Below are 18,016 nucleotides of genomic sequence, written 5' to 3' on the forward strand. Positions count from 1 at the left end.
CGCCGAGATGTATCCCAGTCAGGCACATGTGCATGCAAGGATTCTGCTCAGAGCTGCATCTTGCTTAGAAACCCCAGCAGGGAAGAAAACACCTCGGAAACAGCCCCCCAGCAGCGGCGCTCCCTGCGGCAGCCCTGCCACCCTCCTGGCCAGGTGCTCTCGAAGCAGAAAGCAGCTCGTGCAGGGCTGCGCGTTAGGGGTTCTGTTTTCCAATCCGAACCCTGCGGCAGATGTGGCATCCTGGGTTCAGCTCGGTGCAGGACACGGGGCTGGGGGCGCAGGCAGCCCCTCTGCTGCGGCTCGGCCCTGAGCACAACGGTGTTTTGGTTGGTTTTGTTCTCGGGGAAGTGTCGCGAAGCTCCCCCCGTGCCGGGGCTGTGCAGGGGTGGCCCCAAAACGTGGGGAGCGCGTTAGGCAGCCAAGCAGCCCCTGATCTCTCCATCTGGCTGCAGTGGGATGCAGGGACCCGGCTCCATCCCCAGCACACCTGGGTGCAGGCAACTTTGCCCGTGGCACACGTGCCCCCACCGTGCCCACCGTCAAGGAGTGTTTCCTGCAGGGACCCCCGGCTGAGAGCTGCCCCCTCTGCTCTCTCATCATAGCGTGTTTTATTTTGCTTGCAGATCGAGACGCTGGCCCTCCGACGTTTCTGCCTCGCGGCCGTTTTCATGGTTGCTTGAAATGGTCGATGGTCTGTCTTTGTAAGTAAAATGAAGCATCCGCTCTCATGAGAGACCCGAGCCGCAGCCACAGCCCCCCCAGCAGGCACAGGGTCCGGCGGGGGGCACGGTACCGCCGGGGGGGAGCTTGGGCAGGGTGTGCTCCCCCGTGCCAGCCCCTCGCCCTGCCCCAGCAGGTCACGGGCATGTGAACCCCGGCCCCGGCTGAGGGACATGTGTGGCGTCTAACTTAGTAACACACCTGTCGCGGGAATAAAAGCAGTTGTGGCCGCTGGGTTATTTTCGGCACCTCTTTAGCGGGCGGCTGATACTGCCCAGCCGTAGAGCGAGCGGGAGCCTGCCCAGGCAGGCAGGGCAGGCAAGGCGGCACAGGCACCGCAAGGTTAGTGCGATCCCAGGAGCCGGGTGCCCGGTGCGCTGCGGGGAGAGGCGCGGTGCATGCCCGGGTGCCGTGGTGGAGCAGCGTGCGGTCGGGAGATGGGGTGATGCGTGCCGTGCCCGTGCTGGCTGCCGAAAGGTCCCTGCAGAAAGGTCCCTGCACTCGCATGCTCTGCACAGAGGGCTGGCGCAGGAGCGAGGGGCCCGCTGTGCCACCCGTTGGCACCACCAGGTGTCCCCGCCTTGGGTCCCCTGGCATGGGGTGTTCCAGGCAGCTCCTGTCCCCCCCGCCTGGGCAGCGGGGCCTGAGGTGCCAGCGTGCTGCAGGCCAGGCTGAGCTCCATGGGAAATGGCTCGTGGCTTCTCCCTGGGGGGTGCTGAGCAGCTCCCAGAGGGGCAGGATGGAGTCCCGTATCTTGGCTACCTTGAGCACTGGGGAGCAGGATCAGGCCCTCGCTGCGCTGGGGCATGCACTGCATCCCATCCCTCCCTACAGCCCCTCACAGCACCGGGGACCAGTCCAGGGTGTGGCCCCAGAGATGCAGCAGTATCCTGAAGCCTCCTGGGGGATGCCAGCCCTGCAGTACCCACCAGGATGCTCCGGTCCCCACATCCCAGCCTTGTCCCCACAGTGCCAGGGCACAGCCGCCCGCTCTGACCTCCCATCCCTTCTCTCCCTGCAGTGATGAACGGGAGCAGCCACTCACCAACTGCCATCAATGGGGCCCCGTCCACCCCCAATGGGTTCAGCAACGGGCCAGCCACCTCCTCCACTGCCTCCCTCTCCACCCACCAGCTCCCACCGGCCTGTGGAGCCCGCCAGCTCTCCAAGCTCAAGCGCTTCCTCACCACGCTGCAGCAGTTTGGCAATGACATCTCTCCCGAGATCGGGGAGCGGGTGCGCACCCTCGTCCTGGGGCTTGTGGTACGTGTGCCAGGTGCAGGCATTGGGCTGGGGGAGTGATGCACCATCCGGGGATCCTGCACTGTCCTCTTGGGGTGGAGATGCTGCTGGAAAAATGGGAGCTGATTTTCCAGTGTCTCCTGGGATCTGCACAGCACGGTGCGGGGTTGGGTCTTGGCTGCAGGCGTCGCCAGCAAAGCCTTGAGCATGGTTTTCCCTCAAGCATGGCAGAGGAGCCTAGACGGGGGAGAAGTAGTAAAGCATCCCCTTGGGCGTGCAGGGCAGGCGGGGGGCTGTGGCTGGCAGTGCTGAGCCTGGGCTGTCCCTGCAGAACTCCACGCTCACCATTGAGGAGTTTCACGCCAAGCTCCAGGAGGCCACCAACTTCCCGCTGCGACCCTTCGTCATCCCCTTCCTCAAGGTGGGTGTCCCAGCGCGGGCGCTGCGGGGATGTTGGCGTTAGCATCAGCGTTGCCAGCAAAGGGGGATCAGGGGGCGGCTTTGGGGCCGGGGCTGGCAGCTGCCTGTGGGGCTGCCCGCGTCTCCCCAAGCACGTGTGTGTGTCCCCGGCACACCCAGCTCCTTGCATGTGTAGAGTCACATGAGGCCGGGGCTGTTTGCAATAAAGCGAAGAGTTCAGCCCAGCTGGTAACCATTTGCAATTCATTAAAAATCCCCCTTTTTTTATTTGCCTTTTAATTTCGCTCTGACTCTGCACTGTCACCCCGCTCCGGAGGGATTTGCCGGCCGCTGGCACGCCTGGCAGCACCAGCACTGCCGGCAGATGTTGAAGCCCAGTGTCCCCTGTCCCTCGTTAGGAGAGGAATAATGAAAAAGTGCAAAAAAAGCCCCTTTTCTCTGCATCCCCAGCCTCCTGGAGCAGAGGTCCGTGCTCGCCACAGGAATCTGCCTGCAAAGCTGCCAGAGAGGTTTGCTCCTGGCAGGGGATGGCAGAGACAAAACATGGCCAGGCTGAGCCGGGAGGGACAGCAGAGCCCCCATGCCCTCCTGCTTGGGTTTGGGGTCTGCAGGAGCAGCGGGATGGTGCATCCCCAGGTGCTGGTGGCCCTGTGGATTGGGGCGGGCTGGGAGCCATCCCTGCTGTCCCACGGCCAAGCGCGCGGCGGCCCAGCCGGCCGCCCTGGCACCCCGCTCCCAGCTGTTCCCACCGTGGGCTCCAGATGTTTCTCATTATCCTAACTGCAACCAGCCGGGCTCGGCATGCTTCCCAGACTTGGGGGCTTGCTTGTTTTTGTGGGGTTGGTCCCTGGCTGGGGAAGGGGAGGGTCCAGCTCTGCTCGCTGCAGCACGCATCTCCGGCTTCGGCGCTAACGTGTCCGACAGATGGGAGTCTGGCTGCGGATCAGCTGCCTAAAGAGAAACCCAGAGCTGGCAGCCAGAGCGCCCGGGCAGAAAGGGGTCTCTGCTGCTTAATTCTTGCTGCTCTGCATGCTCCTAGGGCTGCGGTGCCAGGGCAGATGCAGCAGGTGGGTGCATGGGGAGTTTGCAACCGGTCCTTGTGCCTTGTGGGTGGCAGATGGGCTGGGGGCTCCCCGGGCCGGGGGGTTAGGTCCCCAGGGTGAGAGCCCTGGGGACAGGGTGGCACAGGTGGCTGACCTGGCTGGGGTATGATGCTCTGCAGCCTCTGCCAGGATGCACGGGGGGCTCAGTTGAATCTGTGCCCGTGCCAGCACATGGCTGAACCCTATGGGGGGCCACATGTGTCCCCCCCTGGCAGCCCAGCTGACCTCGGCACGCTGCAATGAATGGTGTCCCAAGGATGTCCCCCTGCGGAAGATGAGCAGGACCCCAAAGGGAAGGGTGCCCAAAGGCACCTCCTGCTCACAGTTGGCTGGGGACAACGCTGGGGGGGCTGTGCTCGGGTGCTGGGCTTTGCAGGGTGCTCTGAGCCACTGGGTGCCGGGCTGGGGGGGTCTGCAGGGCTGCAGACTGGACTCTCCTTCCCCTCTCAGGCCAACCTGCCGCTGCTGCAGCGGGAGCTGCTGCACTGTGCCCGCATGGCCAAGCAGACCCCGGCCCAGTACCTGGCCCAGCACGAGCAACTGCTGCTGGACGCCAACGCCTCCTCTCCCATCGACTCCTCCGAGCTGCTTCTGGAGGTGGGCGAGAGCGGCAAGAGGAGGACGCCAGACAGGTGCAAGCCGGGGGGATGCGCAGGGTATTTTTTCAGGGATGCATCCCTGTCATCCCCACTGGGGCAGCGGGCACCAGTCTCCAGTGGGGACCAACCTCCTCTCCTCCACCCAGGACCAAAGAGAACGGTTTGGACCGAGACCCTCTGCACCCTGAGCACCTCAGCAAGCGGCCGTGCACCATGAGCCCGGCGCAGCGCTACAGCCCCAGCAACGGGCTGAGCCACCCACCCAACGGGCTGGGGCACCCCCCCGCCGCTCCCCCCCTGCCCCAGCACTACCGCCTGGAGGACATGGCCATGGCGCACCACTACCGTGACACCTACCGTCACCCCGACCCCCGGGAGCTCCGTGAGCGCCAGCGGCCTGCCGGTGAGTGGTGGCATCCCTGGTGTGCCAGGGTTCGGGGGGGTGGGCAGGGGATTGGGGCCCCCCTCCCGTGCAGAGAGAGGGGCGCTGCGGGGGGCTGACCCCTGCCCTGCGCTTGCCTTGCAGTGGTGCACGGGACGCGGCAGGAGGAGGTGATTGACCACCGGCTCACCGACCGGGAGTGGGCAGAGGAGTGGAAACACCTCAACAACGTACGTTGTAACCTTCCTCCAGCCTTTGCTCTCCATCCCCACCGTGTCCCCCAAGGGCGTTTCTCCCAAGCATCCTCTGCTCCCCCCAGCCAAAGTGGTACACCAGCCCTGGCACAGCCTGGCATAGCCCAAATCTCCGCCACAGCACCAGGCACTCCAGCCCCTCAGCTGCTTGCAGCAGAGACCCCCCCACCCTGACTTGTTGCCCCCCCGCAGCTGCTGAACTGCATCATGGACATGGTGGAGAAGACACGCCGGTCGCTGACGGTACTGCGGCGGTGCCAGGAGGCTGACCGCGAGGAGCTCAACCACTGGATCCGGCGCTACAGCGACGCCGAGGACATGAAGAAAGGCAGCCCCCCCTCTGCCCGCCCCCACAACAGCTCCTCCGCCTCCGAGGCACCCCAGTTAGGTATTGAGCCCCGGGGCTGCGGGGTGCATTCAGGGGGCTGCGCCCCTCTCCAGGGTGCCCGTGCTGTTCCCCCGGGGGTCCAGTGCTGCCGGCGGGTGGGTTTGAAGAGGATCGCATCTCCTAACGGCGTCACCCCCTCTCCTTCGCAGACACTCACCGGGAGTTCGTGCCGCGGCCTCTCTCCGGGTACATGCCAGAGGAGATCTGGAGGAAGGCTGGTGAGTGCAGGGCAGGCACCAGCACCCATCAGTGTCTGAGCTGGCAGGGTCTCTGCCCCTGCCCTCCCCATACTGCGTCGGGGTCCCTGTGGCACTGGAGGGGCTCAGGGTGCGCTTGCAGCAGGGGGAGGATGCTCGCAGCCCTCCCAGGGTGCTGCTGCAGCGGGGGATGCACGCAACCGGGGCTGGGGTGCTGGGACACCCTGTGCCATGCTCGGCTGCCTTCCTTCCAGAAGAAGCTGTGAACGAGGTGAAGCGTCAGGCTATGTCCGAGCTGCAGAAGGCCGTGTCGGACGCTGAGCGGAAAGCCCACGAGCTGATCACGACAGAGCGAGCCAAGATGGAGCGAGCCCTGGCTGAGGCCAAGCGCCAGGCTTCGGAAGATGCCCTGACTGTCATCAATCAGCAGGAGGACTCAAGCGAGGTGGGGGCCGGCGGGATCAAGCCGGGGGGGGGGAGGGGGGGGGCGGTGGGGTGGGGCAGGGTTGGTGACAGCACGGGTGTTTGGGACCTGCTCCTTTTGCAATCAAGTTTGCAGCATCTGTGCATGCAAGCATGGATACCAGCAGGGGCTGCGGCCACACCACGGGTTGGGAAGAAGAGATTTCTTGCACCAAGCTGGGGATGGAGTGTGCAGTCCAGGATGGGGATGCACAATCCAGGAAGATGTACATGGTCTGGGATGGGGATGCATGGTCCAGGATGGAGTATAGTCAAGGATGGAGTGTGTGGTCCAGGATGGAGGGACAGTCAGGGATGGGGTGCATGGTTGAGGGGGAGGATGCACAGTCCAGAGTGATGTGCATGGTCCAGGATGGAGGAGTATGGTCCAGGATGGAGGAGCATAGTCAGGGATGGAGTGCATGGTCCAGGATGGAGGGACACAGTCTGGGAGGGAAGTGCATGGTCCAGGGGTGGGGATGCACAGTCCAGGATTATGTGCATGGTCTGGGACGTGAGTGCATGGTCCATGATGGGGTGCATGGTCCAGGATAGGGATGTATGCTCCAGGACGGGGGAGCATGGTTCAGGGTGGGGGAGCACCATCTGGGATGGGGATGTGTGGTCCAGGATAGGGGTGCATGATCTGGACATGAGAGTGCCTGGTCCGAGATGGGGGTGCACAAGCTGGGGCTGAGGTTTGGCTTCACATCCCCACAGAGCTGCTGGAACTGCGGGCGCAAAGCGAGCGAGACCTGCAGTGGCTGCAACACTGCCCGCTACTGCGGCTCCTTCTGCCAGCACAAGGATTGGGAGAAGCACCACCACGTCTGCGGGCAGACTCTGCAAGGGCTGCCGGCCCCCAGCGCCCCTGCTGCCGGCGTGGGGCTGCCGCCAGGGCCGGGGCAGCCCGATGGGGTGGCCACCATCGCCAGCAGCCCCAGCGAGACGGGCTCGGTGGCCGCTTCCCGCGCCGGCACGCCAGCCACCCCGGCACCGCTGGAGAGCACGTCCCGCTGAGCCACCCTTGGACTGCTGCTGCTGCCGCCGCCGCTGCCGCCGCTGCTACCACCGCTCTCCAAAAGACATGGACTGCACTCGATGCAATTTCCTCAGCTACCTGACTCGTGTGACCTCCGAAACGACCTCTCTAGCTCTCACAAATAATCCTCACAGATCCTCAAACTGGGCTTTAAGTGGAGTTAAGGCAAATACCGGTCTTCTCTGTTCTCTCTTCAGTCTTTGTTTTGGCTTTTTTTTGGTTGGTTTTCTATCGGTTGGGGGATTGTGGTTCGGGTGGTTTTTTGGTTGGGTTTTTTGGGGTTTTTGTTTTCCTCATTTTTCTTTCCGGATGAGGGATTTGGCTGCAGCCTCACCATGCAGTGACGTGGGGAGAGGCCAGCCTGGCCCCGGCCCACATCGGCGCTGCCGAGGGGCTCGATTGCAGGAGGAAAGAAACTTCTTTTCTTCGTCTCTCTCTTCCTTTTTTTTTCTTTTTTTTTTTTTTTTTGTAAAAAAAAAAATAAAGAAAATAAAAAAGAAAACGTCGGACTCTTTGGCTTTAAGTAAGAAATTGTAAAAAAGGAAAAAAAAGTAAAAAAAAAAAAAGAAAAATCCAAAAACCAGACGACGCCAAGTCAAGCCGCGTGACGGACGCTCACCTGTAACTACCTTGCTAGCTAGCCAAGAACAGACCAGACTCACCTCTGCTCCAAAGGAAATCCAAAACCAAGGAAGATCCAAACATCTCTCCACTGCCAAAGTTCGTTTCGTTCTGTTGTCGCTTCCTTCCCCTCCCCACAAGGATGGATGGACGTGCCCCTGGGGCTTTAAAGAGTTTCTATTAAAATAAAGCAAAAAAAGGGTGTTTTTTTTAAAAGCAAGCCCCTGCAATGTGGGAGGGGGAGATGGTGGCTGGGAACCGCCCGGGTGGGCGCAGCTGGAGCCGGCACATCTCTACCTCTGCCCGCTGCTGCCCTGGAAAAAGAATAAAAAAAGAGATGAAAAGACTGATTTTTGGTTTTCTCCCTTCCCGAAGCCGTCGGGGGCTGCCTGTGGCCGGACCCCCCAGCCCTCCGCTGCCAGGCTGCTCCCACACCCCACGTCGGATTTATTTTGCAAGGATTTTTTAAGAGGAAAAAGGAAAGGAAAGGAAAGTGAGTGCAACCTCCTTCCTGGCCGAGGAGGCAGCCAAGGACGATGTTGATTATTTTGTATTTCTTGCATCATTGTACAAAGCGCAGAGGACGGGAGTGCAATACGGAAAGTCCCCCGGCTCCGAGAGGAGGGAAGCCCCATGTGGGGCAGGAGTGCTGTACGCTAATGTGAATGTAAATAGTGTTTTGCAGAGGTCCAAAAAAATAATAATAATAATAGTGATAATAATAAGAGACATTTGCCAAATAAAAGATGATGAGAACCCGCTGGAGGCTGTGGCATGGGGGAGCGAGGCTGGCCAGAGGCAAACAGAAGTCGTGTGCTCGATAGGAGCTGTAGTTTTTTCCGCATTTGCAAAAACCATCCTGTGTGTTTTCTGTAGGGGAGGAAGAGGAGGGAAGGGCTTGGGGCTGGATCGGTTTTGTTGCCAGTCACCCAGGGGCCCGGCTGCTGGTGCTGCCTTCACAGCTGCCTCCTGCGTAGGCTGTGCCATGCTGTGCCGTGCCGCGCTGCAGCAGGGCTTGGGGCATGGGGCACCCCTAGGTGACATTACTGGCCCTGTGCCACCAGCACCAAGCCCTGCTGCAGGTTTCTGTGCACCCCAAGATCTTGATGCATTCCCCCAGGGGTGGGTTTGTGCAAACTGAGACCTTGGTGCATTCCCCCGGGATGTTTCTGAGCACCCCAAGACCTCGGTGCATCCCTGGAGAAGGGTTCTGTGCACCCTGAGACCTTGGTGCATCCTCCCGGGGGGGTTCTGTGCATCCTGAGGCTGGGAGCTTTGCCAGGTGCCCCTGGAGTGACTGCTCACTTTATTTATGGTGTGACATATGTAATATTGTCTATTTTTCTTACGTTTCCTGAGAAGAGGTAATATATAAGAGTATTGCAGATGCACCTGCTGTGGGGCCGCCTGCTCTCCCGGGTGTCCATCCTGTCCCTGCCCTTCCCACCATGCGTGTCCCTGCGTGTCCCCACGTGCCCCCAGCCCTGCTCCACGCCGGGGCTCTGCCTCTCTACCTCCGCCTCGCCGGGAAACCGCGGACGAGAGCATTTCTACAGAGACTGCTCTTGCATCCACTCCCTTCTGCTTTGCTTTTTTTTTTTTTCATTATTATTTTCTTCTTGCTTTTTTTTTTTTTTTAATAATAAAAATACCCTACAGAACCTTGCATTGAAACCAAAAGCCGAGGGAGGGAGGGGACAGGCGGCACGGCGCTAGCAGACGTCCAAACCAGAATGACAGCTTTAAAGTGTAATATTTCCCAAAAAATTAGTGATGTGGGGAGGACGGCAGCGGCGGTGTGGCCGCAGGGCTGGAGTGATGCGGACGTGGAGAAAGCTGTGGTGGCTGGGTACTTCCATGGGGTTTTGCTCCAAAATGATGTTGGGACATGCGGGGGGGCCAGGGGACACATGCCCTGTGCCATGCCTGCGTCACATCCTTTGGTGGCTTTGTGGCATCTGGGAGGTGGCAGACGGATGAGCCGTGTGGTGCCGGCACAGCCTGGCTGGCGGTTAGGAACACCCTGGAGGCTGTGGGGCAGCTTGGGGACACAGGGTGCCAGGGTGACCGGGCATGGTCCTCTGCCAGACTGGGTCCCTGTGGCCACCCACAGCTCCCCTTCTTGGGTCTCCTCCCCGCCATCGCAGCTGGGGCTGGGGGACAGTGTTGGCGGTGTGGGGACAGCCTGCCCAAGGTCCCAGTGCAAGCAGAGCTGCTGGGTGCTGAGTGTGGCACCAGGCTGGAAGAATTGGCAAGAGAGATGTGGCTCTTTTCTGGCACTGAGTGTGGCACTGGAGCCCCATCCCCAGCAGGCGAGGGACTCTCCAACTCCTTCCTCACATTCCCAACCCAAATTCCCAGCTGAAACCAAAGTGCCACAACCCTGGCAAGGCTGGACGCCCTGGAGCAGGGGTCCCTCACCTGCCTGGGCTTTGCTCCATCACTGCCGGAGTCCCCCACAACCCCCCCACAGCCTCTCCTCACCCTCCTCCTCCAGGTCCCCCTTCTCCTCAGGGTGCCTCTCTGGATTCCCGTGGGTTTGAGGTCAGGGACAAGACACCGTCTTGTTCCCAGGTCCCAGGGACTGTGCTGAAGTGTCCCAGCCATGGTGGCAGCTCCTGGGGCTCCTCCGATGCCACCAAACACCATGGCCCTGGGAACAAGGTGTTGTGCCGCTGGCCCCTATCGGTCACGGCTGCGTGGGCAGCACCGGTTCCCTGGTCCTGGGGTGCAGGGCTGAGCCCTGCCCACGTCACCCTGCCAGCCCTGGGGACAGGGATACTGGAGTACCGGGGTCCCTGGGGGGCTGGAAACCAGCACCCCCAGCCAGGAGCAGGCAGGCACAGCGGCAGCCTGTCCTGCCCCACCACGTGGGTTTTGGGGGCCAGCCCAGAGAGACGAGGTGGTAGGACTTTCCTTCGGCATGCTGTCCCCCCCCTTGCTGTTCCCCGCTTTCTCTAAGTGTACTGTATGTTTGACCTGTGAAAGATGTAAACTTTATGATTCAGGTTATGTCTGTTCTTAACTCTGTATCTGTGTAATAAAGACAATTTAATATCAGCCGGTGACTCCATAGTCTGGGCTTGTGCTGGGTGCCCTCACGCCCCTCTCCAGGCAGCACCCTGCACCCCGCAGCCTAGTGGGGGGCATTATAATCGGGGGGGGGGGGGCTGTGGAGTCATTATAGCCCCGGGGTCAGTGGTTGCACCGCGTCTGGCTCTGAGGAGTGGTGTCCACAGCGGGGGGGCACTCAGGGTTGTCCCCAGGGAACCCAACGGGATCTTCCCTCCCTGCTGCAGATGCTGCTGCCCCTATGCCAGAGCTGGCTGCGGTCCCCAGCACCACCATGGGGGTCGATGGACAAGGAGGGCCGGGGGGAGTCCCCGAACCCAGGTGGGGGCAATGCCGTGCCCCTGCGCGGCCACGCGTGTGCTCCCCGGGTGCACACGCGTGTCCGCTGCCGCCCCCGGGACTCGAACCAGTAACCCCGTGGCTCACAGCTGGTCAGGGCCGCCTCCCCCGCCCTGCAGGCACAGGGCGGGGCCTGGCGCCGCGCCCTGCCTTGATTGGCCGCTGATGTCTGAAAGCGGCGCGCCGGCGGGAAAGGCGCACGTGGTGGGGGGAGACCGGCACGCGGCGCCGCCGCTCAGCTGGTCCCGCCGGCTCCGCGGAGGCAGCGCAGCATGGCCGGGGACCGGGCGAGGTGGGCCGGGGGACAGGGCCCAGCCCGGGGTCAGGGCCCAGCCCGGGGACAGGCGCAGAGGCTCCCGGGGCTGGAGCGGGGTCAGCAGCTTACTCGCGGGGGCGGGGAGGAGGTTGTCCCTCTGTGGGCTCAAACCAAGAGCCCCGGGGTGGAGGGGTGCGGGTTTGCCCTTGCGGCGGTGAGGCAGGGCTCCCTGCTGCTCCTGCTGTGCAGCCTGGCTGCCCTGCTGCTGGGGCACGTCTTGCCCCCTCTTCCACTTCCCTGCTAGCAGGCTGTGATGCTTGTGCTTGGGGTTTTTTTCCACCCAAGGGAAGCTGCTTCCAGATCCCCTCTACAGCCCCCCTGGATTGTTAGCAAGCAGCTCAGTATGAACTGGAGACCTTTCAGTAGCCCTTGCTCCTGCAGTTGTGGGCTCTTGCTGCAAGCCTGCCTGCAGCATCGAGAGCAAACCGCTGCAGTGGCACCTGTTCGTCCTTCTGCTGGGAGCACCCTTAGAGCCTTTGCCTGGTTGCTGTTCTGCTTTAGGTTCTATGTTAAATGGCTGATTGTTTGTTTGTTAAATGACTTTTTGCCCCTGATCCTCCCCAGTTCTCTTTTCCTGGATGCTTCAGAGACCTGCTGGCAGGACCCATCATCTCTGGCAGCAGTGGAGGTGTCCTGGGACGTGACAGAGATGGCAGCTCTGCAGAAAGCTGCAGATGGTGACTCGGACTCCCCCCTGGAGGGGGACAGTGCAGAAGAGCTGGCTGTGCAGGACCCAGTGAGTGCCTGGCAGAATGTGGAATCTGTTTTCTCTGTTTCTCCAAGGAAACAGAAAACCTTCTACACCTCTCTTCAAGGCTTCCAAAAATTAAGAATAATCTTGGGCACCTGATGTTAAAATCCATGAGCTGAGAAGCTGGAAGTAGAGTTGTTGCTCTCCTGCTGCCTAGCTTTTGCTGCTGGGATGTCTTCCTGGCTGAGCAAAAGTAAATGGCTCGTGTTCGTCACCAGCTTAAATCTCTGGTTCCCGCTGGCAGCTGTGGTGCTTCTGGGGCACCTCTGCTGCAGCACGTGCCGCTGTGCAAGCAAGCATGTGAAAGGAAATATTTGCCTGGTTTTTTTCTCCCTAGTGAAGCTGGGAGATGAAGTCCCTGTTTGTGGGACAGGCTGTTGTCCCCAGCACCCAGCCCACCCTTGTCCCAGCCTGGGAGGGCACTGCTGGTGGAGCTGTGTGCCGTGCAGCACTGCAGTGTCGCAGGCCAGGGTGAGGAGTGGGGTCAGGGCATCCCAGCTTTGTGTGCTGCTGGCACAGGTCTTGGTTTGGGTTGCAGGAGCTGGAGGCCATCAAAGCCAGAGTGCGGGAGATGGAGAAAGAGGATGAGAGGCTGAAGGAGTTGCAGATGGAAGCTGAAAGCCGCTTCATCATGAGCGCAGAGGCAGGTATGGGCAGTCCCTGGGTGTTGCTGTGTCCCCCCAGGGACACTCCTGGGGCATGGGGTGGCAACTGGAGCTGGAGCAGCCCGGGGCTGGGCACATAAGGTGGGTGAGAGATGGGGCTCCCAGGCATGGAATGGTGCTAATGCAGGATATACCCGCTTCCCTGGTAGTGTACAGGCTAAGATGCAGTAAATTAATTTGATTAAATTTAATTCAGTTAAGTAATTGAGTTTAGCACCAATAGCCCCAGTATTCACCCTGCGGGGGGGTTCTGTGAAGAGAAAGGGAGCTAGGGGATGGAGGAGGAGACAGCAGTGTGGGGATTTGGGTATGCCCAGATGTGATGTGGGATCTGAAGAGCTACGCAGTGTGTCAGCTTGGTGGTGGCAACGTTGGTAGCAGACCTGCATGCACAGACATCCCTCTGGCAGAGGGCTCCTGCAGCTGCCCAGCATGGTAAAGCAGCCCTTGTCTCTGCAGGTCTCTTCCTAAAGGCAACTGAGGAAAAGATGGAGGTTGACCAGCGTTCCATCTACGTGGGCAACGTAAGTGGGAGACCCTGGAGCAGAGCCTCTCTCGCTGCTCTTTGTCCAGCCGGACATCTGTCCTAGACCCCTAGCGCGGGGGCCCATCCACTCCCACCAAAGGCTGGCTGGTCCCATCCTGAACGGTTCTCTGCCTAGCCCAGACTGGGAATGTGGCTCAGCATCTGCCTGTGATTCTTAGCCACTTGCAGATAATCTGTTGCAAGTGTCAGCTCCCCAAAATACCTCTCTGGAAGCTGCAGGTTGTGCAATGTTGCTTGTTCTCTCAAAGCAGGGGCAGCTTTAGAGTCCATGGAGTCTCATAGATTTGGGTTTCCAGGCTGGAGCATTCAGCTGGAAGGGTCTCCTGAACCTCAGGAGGTGGTGAAGCTGTGGTGGCAAGGTGTGAGTGGGGTCAGCCAGGCCCTTTGCCTCCTGTGATGGTGTGTGAATGCAGACCCACAGGCCAGGAGGTGCTGGCTGGAGGGCCCGGGCCTATCGTTGCAGGTGGATTACGGGGGCACAGCAGAAGAGCTGGAATCTCACTTCAACAGCTGCGGGCAGATCAACCGAGTGACCATCCTCTGCGACAAGTTCTCGGGGCATCCCAAAGGGTCGGTGTTGTGTGCAGGGGCCGGAGCTGGGGTCTCAAGGATGCTGCCCTGTGCTCCCCAGCCTTTAGGAGCAGTGGGGTGTCCCTGGGGCTCTGCTCACCCTGTCCCTTGCAGGTACGCCTACATCGAGTTTGAAGAGAAGAGCTCTGTGAAGGCTGCGGTGGAGCTGGATGAGAGCATGTTCAGAGGCCGTATTATTAAGGTAAGAGCTGGATGAGGCTCTGGGGTGCTGCACCCATCCTTCCCAGCCCCATGTGTGTGGGACTGTGCTGAATCCCAGTGCTGGCTGAGCCACCCACTGCCTTGCAGGTGCTGCCCAAGAGGACCAACATGCCAGGCATCAGTACCACCGACCGTGGGGGCTACCGGGGCTGCTTCCAAGCCCGGGGAGGGCTGGCCCAACGGGGAGGCTACTACAGAGGGCAGCACCCAAGGGTGCGAGGGAGGATGTACAGGTGAGTGGCTGGGCAGGGGTGAGTCTGGCATATTTGGATCAAGATCCCTGTGGAGCAGAGTGTCCCCAGGATGATGATACCTGCCCCTTACTCTGGCTGTGCTCAGCTTCTCGGCTTTGCACCCCCCACCCTGGCATGGGCAGGAGGAGGGAGGAAGGGCCCTGGCAGGAATATCCTCCTGGAGACCAGTGCTAGAAATGTCTCCTGCGCATCGCGTGCTATTAGCATCACCCCGGTGTCTGTGGGGTTGGCAGGAGCCTGGCGGCTGGCCTGGATGGGACACTGGCATCTTGGGGGGGGGGGGCTGTGGACAGCTGGGAGGGGGAAGAACTGAAGTGAGCAGCCAGCAATGGTGTGGCAGCTGCACCCACACTGCTGTCCCGGCATCCCTCGCAACCCCAGCACAGGCCTGGAGCTGTTCTCCAGCACACCTCCTGCTGCTCGTGCATCTGTGAGCTCGCTGTGGATTAGCTTCAATGATGCCCCAGCCCCTTCGGCACTGGTGGCGAGGAAGCGGGGAAAGAGCTTTGGAAGTGAAAGAAACACGTGGAAATGTGCTGCTGTCCCTGCAGGGGTTTGGGGAGTGGTTGGGTGGGCATTGCATTCTCAGCCTGACCAGTCCCAGAGCCTGGCTTTGGGGCTCCCTGTCTTTGGGGGTTCAGTCTAGGTTGGCTGGGGCAGGAGGGTGAATCCCAGCTCTTGGAGGGGTGATGGAGCAGGTAGCTGTGCTTTTTGGCACCGCTGATATCTCAGCTGAGCAATGCTCCTGTGCTTTAGGATGCTCTTTTTGTTCCCGTTTAGGGGTCGGGCAAGGCTGCTGCCTTGGTATTTTCCATACTAGAAGGGACTGGACTGCCCTGGTGATGCCGATGGGACTGAAATGGGGAGACAGGACTGGAGAGACTTAAAAATACGCCTACCCAAGCCAAAAAAAAAAAAAAAAAAAAGATTTTTAAAAATGCCATCTGCCTGGCTGCAAGGATTACTGGTGAGGCAGCCATGTGCCAGTCTACGGGAGGGAAGACTGGATCCACTCAGCATCCCAGGAGGGTCTCACCTTCACCTTGCTTAGGGGTTTGAGTTTTCATCAGGAACAGTCTCATCCCCAGCCATGGGAAGGGAAGAGCTCTCCCAGATCATCAGGTCTCATTCTCATCCCATAGCAAAGGGCTGTACCGGAGGGTTTGGCTTGGCTTCTAGATGTCAAAATGCTCTCCACTGCGCTGCGGGGGCGGACCTGTCCTGCTCCACCCATGAAACACCCTTTGCAAACTGTTTCTACAGGAGCTGCATGCTGCTTTCTCTTGCTCTTAAAGATCCTAAAGGCCTTTCCAAAGACTGTTTTTCTTCTCCAGATCAGCGGAGAAGGTCTTGGGCTGCAGCTCTAGATCTGGCTGTTGGGGAGCTTTTCCTTCAACAGCCTTGTGGATTAGTGACCTTCCTCTCAGGAAGAGGATGGAGCCTAATGATCTGGCTTGGATCTGTTTTTTTAGCTCTCTGCTGCTGTTGTGCATCTGACCACTACAGGAGGGAAGAAGCATCCCTTGCTGTTTCTCTGGAAGCCTCTCTGTGGTGGTTAAACAAGACCTGGGTGTCAAAACTCTTTTATTACAAAAGCCATCAACCCTCTTTTCCCTGCTCCTGCTTGTGTTCTAAAGCTCCAAGGGTCAAAGGGTGCTGCCAACTTAGATTTTACTTTTTCTTGCAGTAGCACTATTTCAAAGTCATCTCCAAATTTAGTCTGAACCTTCTTCTTGACTCCCATCACCTTTCCTCCTCTGGATTCCCATTTGGGGATGGTGTAAGCCCAGCTAGATTAGAGGGTCAGGACCAAAGTGCATCCCAGGAGCTGGGTACTGGGGAACAAGCGCTGCCTGGCACTTCCCCTTCCTGCTGATCCTTGTGTTTGTGTGAGCTCTGAAACTGCTTTTAGAGGAAAAACTCTGCTAAGAGAGGTAGGCTGTGAACACCAGCAGACTGTTACTGTGTGAAGTTCTGCACTGAAATTGGTTTTATTATATAATTCTCACACTAATCTTTCGGGATCCTTAGTTAGGATTCCTCTAACCCAGATGCAACTGACTCCTAAAGCAGCTTTTCACAGCTCAGGGGGCATTGCCAGGCTAAAAATCCCACTGAATTCTGTGCCCCCCCCCACCCCCTGAAGATCACAAGATTATTTTTTTTCAAGCTTGGGGACTTAACTCTTCATGTTGCATTGATTTTTTTTTTTTGCCCTTTGCCCGGTGTGGTCTGTGCTGCTGAGACTGGCCTTGATCTGAGGTACCCTTAGGCCTAGACTACAAAACTGGCTTTTTCTAGCGCTTTAAACTTTCCATTTAGTAGCTTTCTAAATTCTTGAGACTTCATTTTTAATAAAAAATACTTTGGGGTGTTTAGACTGTGTTGTGGAAGAGGAAATGCTAAGCTCCTGTCTCTGGGAGTGAAAAAAAAGTGAGTATTTTTTTTATATGAAAATGTTTTGGAATAGCAGTGTACAGCTGTGCCTTGTTTAGATGGTGGGAGAGGCTTGAACACTTTCATCTCCCATTATTTGACAGGTTGTTGTTGATTAAATGTATTTAAGTTCTGTTTGAGAAAGTATTGTAAATGTCACTTATTTTTAAAATAAACGATCTTGCTGTGTGAACTTCATCTGCAGTGAGATGGTGCTGGCTGTGAGCTGACGCTCTACACTGACCTGGCTTTCTCCAGGCTTCTTGTATCCTTTGGAGCTGTGCAGCTATTTTTATTTTTAGCTATGTTTTATGTATTTTTAACCAATTGGGTGCTTGAAGCACAGACTGCAGACTGTGGGGCAGAAGTGGAGTAGAGGTGTATAAAGTACTGAGTAGCTGTTTGGTGCCTATGCCTGCATTACCTCTGCTGAACGTGCTGTAGCCGCGCGGCCTCGCAGAGGGCGAGTGTACTGCACAAGTGATGAAGCGGGGATGCCTTTCTAGTTTAGTTTGTGTGTTTTCTGTATAAATACCTGCTATTGATTTGGTAGTCTTTAATTAGAACAGTGGGGAGCTGCAGGGGGAGGAGATGCTAATAGAGTTTAGTTTGGGATGAGCCAGGCAGCTGTGCAATCCTAATGTCTTAATCTCTTGGTGTGGATTTATCCCAGCTGTGCTACCTGTGCTCCCTGGCCTGGGCTAGAAATAACTGCTTGGTGTGCCCGGCCTGCCTGAATGAGGTGCAAAGTGATAACAGCAAATACTGTTGTGTGGGAGTCATCCAAAGATCTTCCCCAGGAAGGCAAGACCAGTGCAGGGCTTGACTGGGTTGAAGGTGGTGCTCTGGGCCCAGCTGTTTGCCGTCTGCCAGAGCCTTCTCGAGTACGTAAACAGTGGCTGGGGCTATAGAGAAACCTGGAGCCTTAATTGCGGAGTTTTCTCTTTCCAAGAACTAACGCAGTAAGGGCATACAGGTCTGAGTGCTCCCAGCTAAGGAAAACCAGGCTGAGGAGCCCGCTTATGTTTGAATTAAGCATTGCTTGTGATGTTCCTGTCAGAATGAGCAGTCCTGAGCAGCAGCAAAGGGGGTTGGCAAACAGCAAAAGGACTGCTGTGGCTGATGTGCTGTTCCTGCTTCAGAGGAACTGCTCTGAAGCACCATTACTTCTGAGGAACAGTGCCACTCTGCATCTCAGCTGACTAAAATCTAGGTTGACCCTAATAATAATCTCCTAGCTGTCTCTTGTGCAGCTGTGCTTGCTCTAATCACAAGCACAGCAGGAACTGCTGTTTTTACAAGCCCAACTTCTACAGAAACATCTGAGTTGCACAGAGGCACAGCTGCACACATTTCTGTAGGGAACAAACCTCCTATCTGACACAGTATCCTTCCTGAAGGGAGAGCTGCCTCT

The 18,016-nt window shown here is 58.4% G+C and overlaps 2 protein-coding genes across 6 annotated transcripts in view; both read left to right on the forward strand.

The window, feature by feature from the left end:
• Nucleotides 1–8,190, forward strand: part of CBFA2T3 (CBFA2/RUNX1 partner transcriptional co-repressor 3) — a 30,241-nt gene extending 22,051 nt beyond the window's left edge. For 2 of the 5 annotated variants that reach the window (XM_080364886.1, XM_080364889.1), the window contains exons 3-12: nt 624–701; nt 1,742–1,983; nt 2,294–2,383; nt 3,936–4,117; nt 4,231–4,487; nt 4,611–4,696; nt 4,913–5,108; nt 5,258–5,326; nt 5,560–5,750; nt 6,488–8,190. In XM_080364886.1, coding sequence (XP_080221012.1) covers nt 624–701; nt 1,742–1,983; nt 2,294–2,383; nt 3,936–4,117; nt 4,231–4,487; nt 4,611–4,696; nt 4,913–5,108; nt 5,258–5,326; nt 5,560–5,750; nt 6,488–6,787 — 1,691 coding nt within the window. In that variant the 3' untranslated portion in view covers nt 6,788–8,190. The remainder of the gene's footprint in view (nt 1–623; nt 702–1,741; nt 1,984–2,293; nt 2,384–3,935; nt 4,118–4,230; nt 4,488–4,610; nt 4,697–4,912; nt 5,109–5,257; nt 5,327–5,559; nt 5,751–6,487) is intronic. The other 3 variants (XM_080364888.1, XM_080364890.1, XM_080364887.1) reach the window with 2 other exon arrangements.
• A 152-nt stretch (nt 8,191–8,342) lies between these two features.
• PABPN1L (PABPN1 like, cytoplasmic) lies at nt 8,343–17,984 on the forward strand. Its single transcript, XM_080364895.1, has 7 exons — nt 8,343–11,893; nt 12,447–12,555; nt 13,033–13,097; nt 13,584–13,690; nt 13,805–13,892; nt 14,000–14,145; nt 14,947–17,984. Exons 1-7 carry the CDS (start codon nt 11,411–11,413, stop codon nt 14,984–14,986), a joined length of 1,038 nt encoding a protein of 345 aa, XP_080221021.1. The 5' UTR covers nt 8,343–11,410; the 3' UTR covers nt 14,987–17,984.
• Nucleotides 17,985–18,016: the final 32 nt, after the last annotated feature.

The sequence above is a fragment of the Falco punctatus genome (genome assembly GCF_963210335.1).
Source record: "Falco punctatus genome assembly, chromosome: 14".
NCBI lineage: Eukaryota > Metazoa > Chordata > Aves > Falconiformes > Falconidae > Falco > Falco punctatus.

What these genes read in the sequence shown, in the direction of transcription:
- PABPN1L (XM_080364895.1), top strand. Translation starts at nt 11,411, where the DNA reads ATGCTTGTGCTTGGGGTTTTTTTCCACCCAAGGGAAGCTGCTTCCAGA. An exon ending in AGCTGGCTGTGCAGGACCCA is followed by an intron (nt 11,894 to 12,446) that starts GTGAGTGCCTGG and finishes TTTGGGTTGCAG; the next exon opens with GAGCTGGAGGCCATCAAAGC. An exon ending in GTGCGAGGGAGGATGTACAG is followed by an intron (nt 14,146 to 14,946) that starts GTGAGTGGCTGG and finishes GTTCCCGTTTAG; the next exon opens with GGGTCGGGCAAGGCTGCTGC.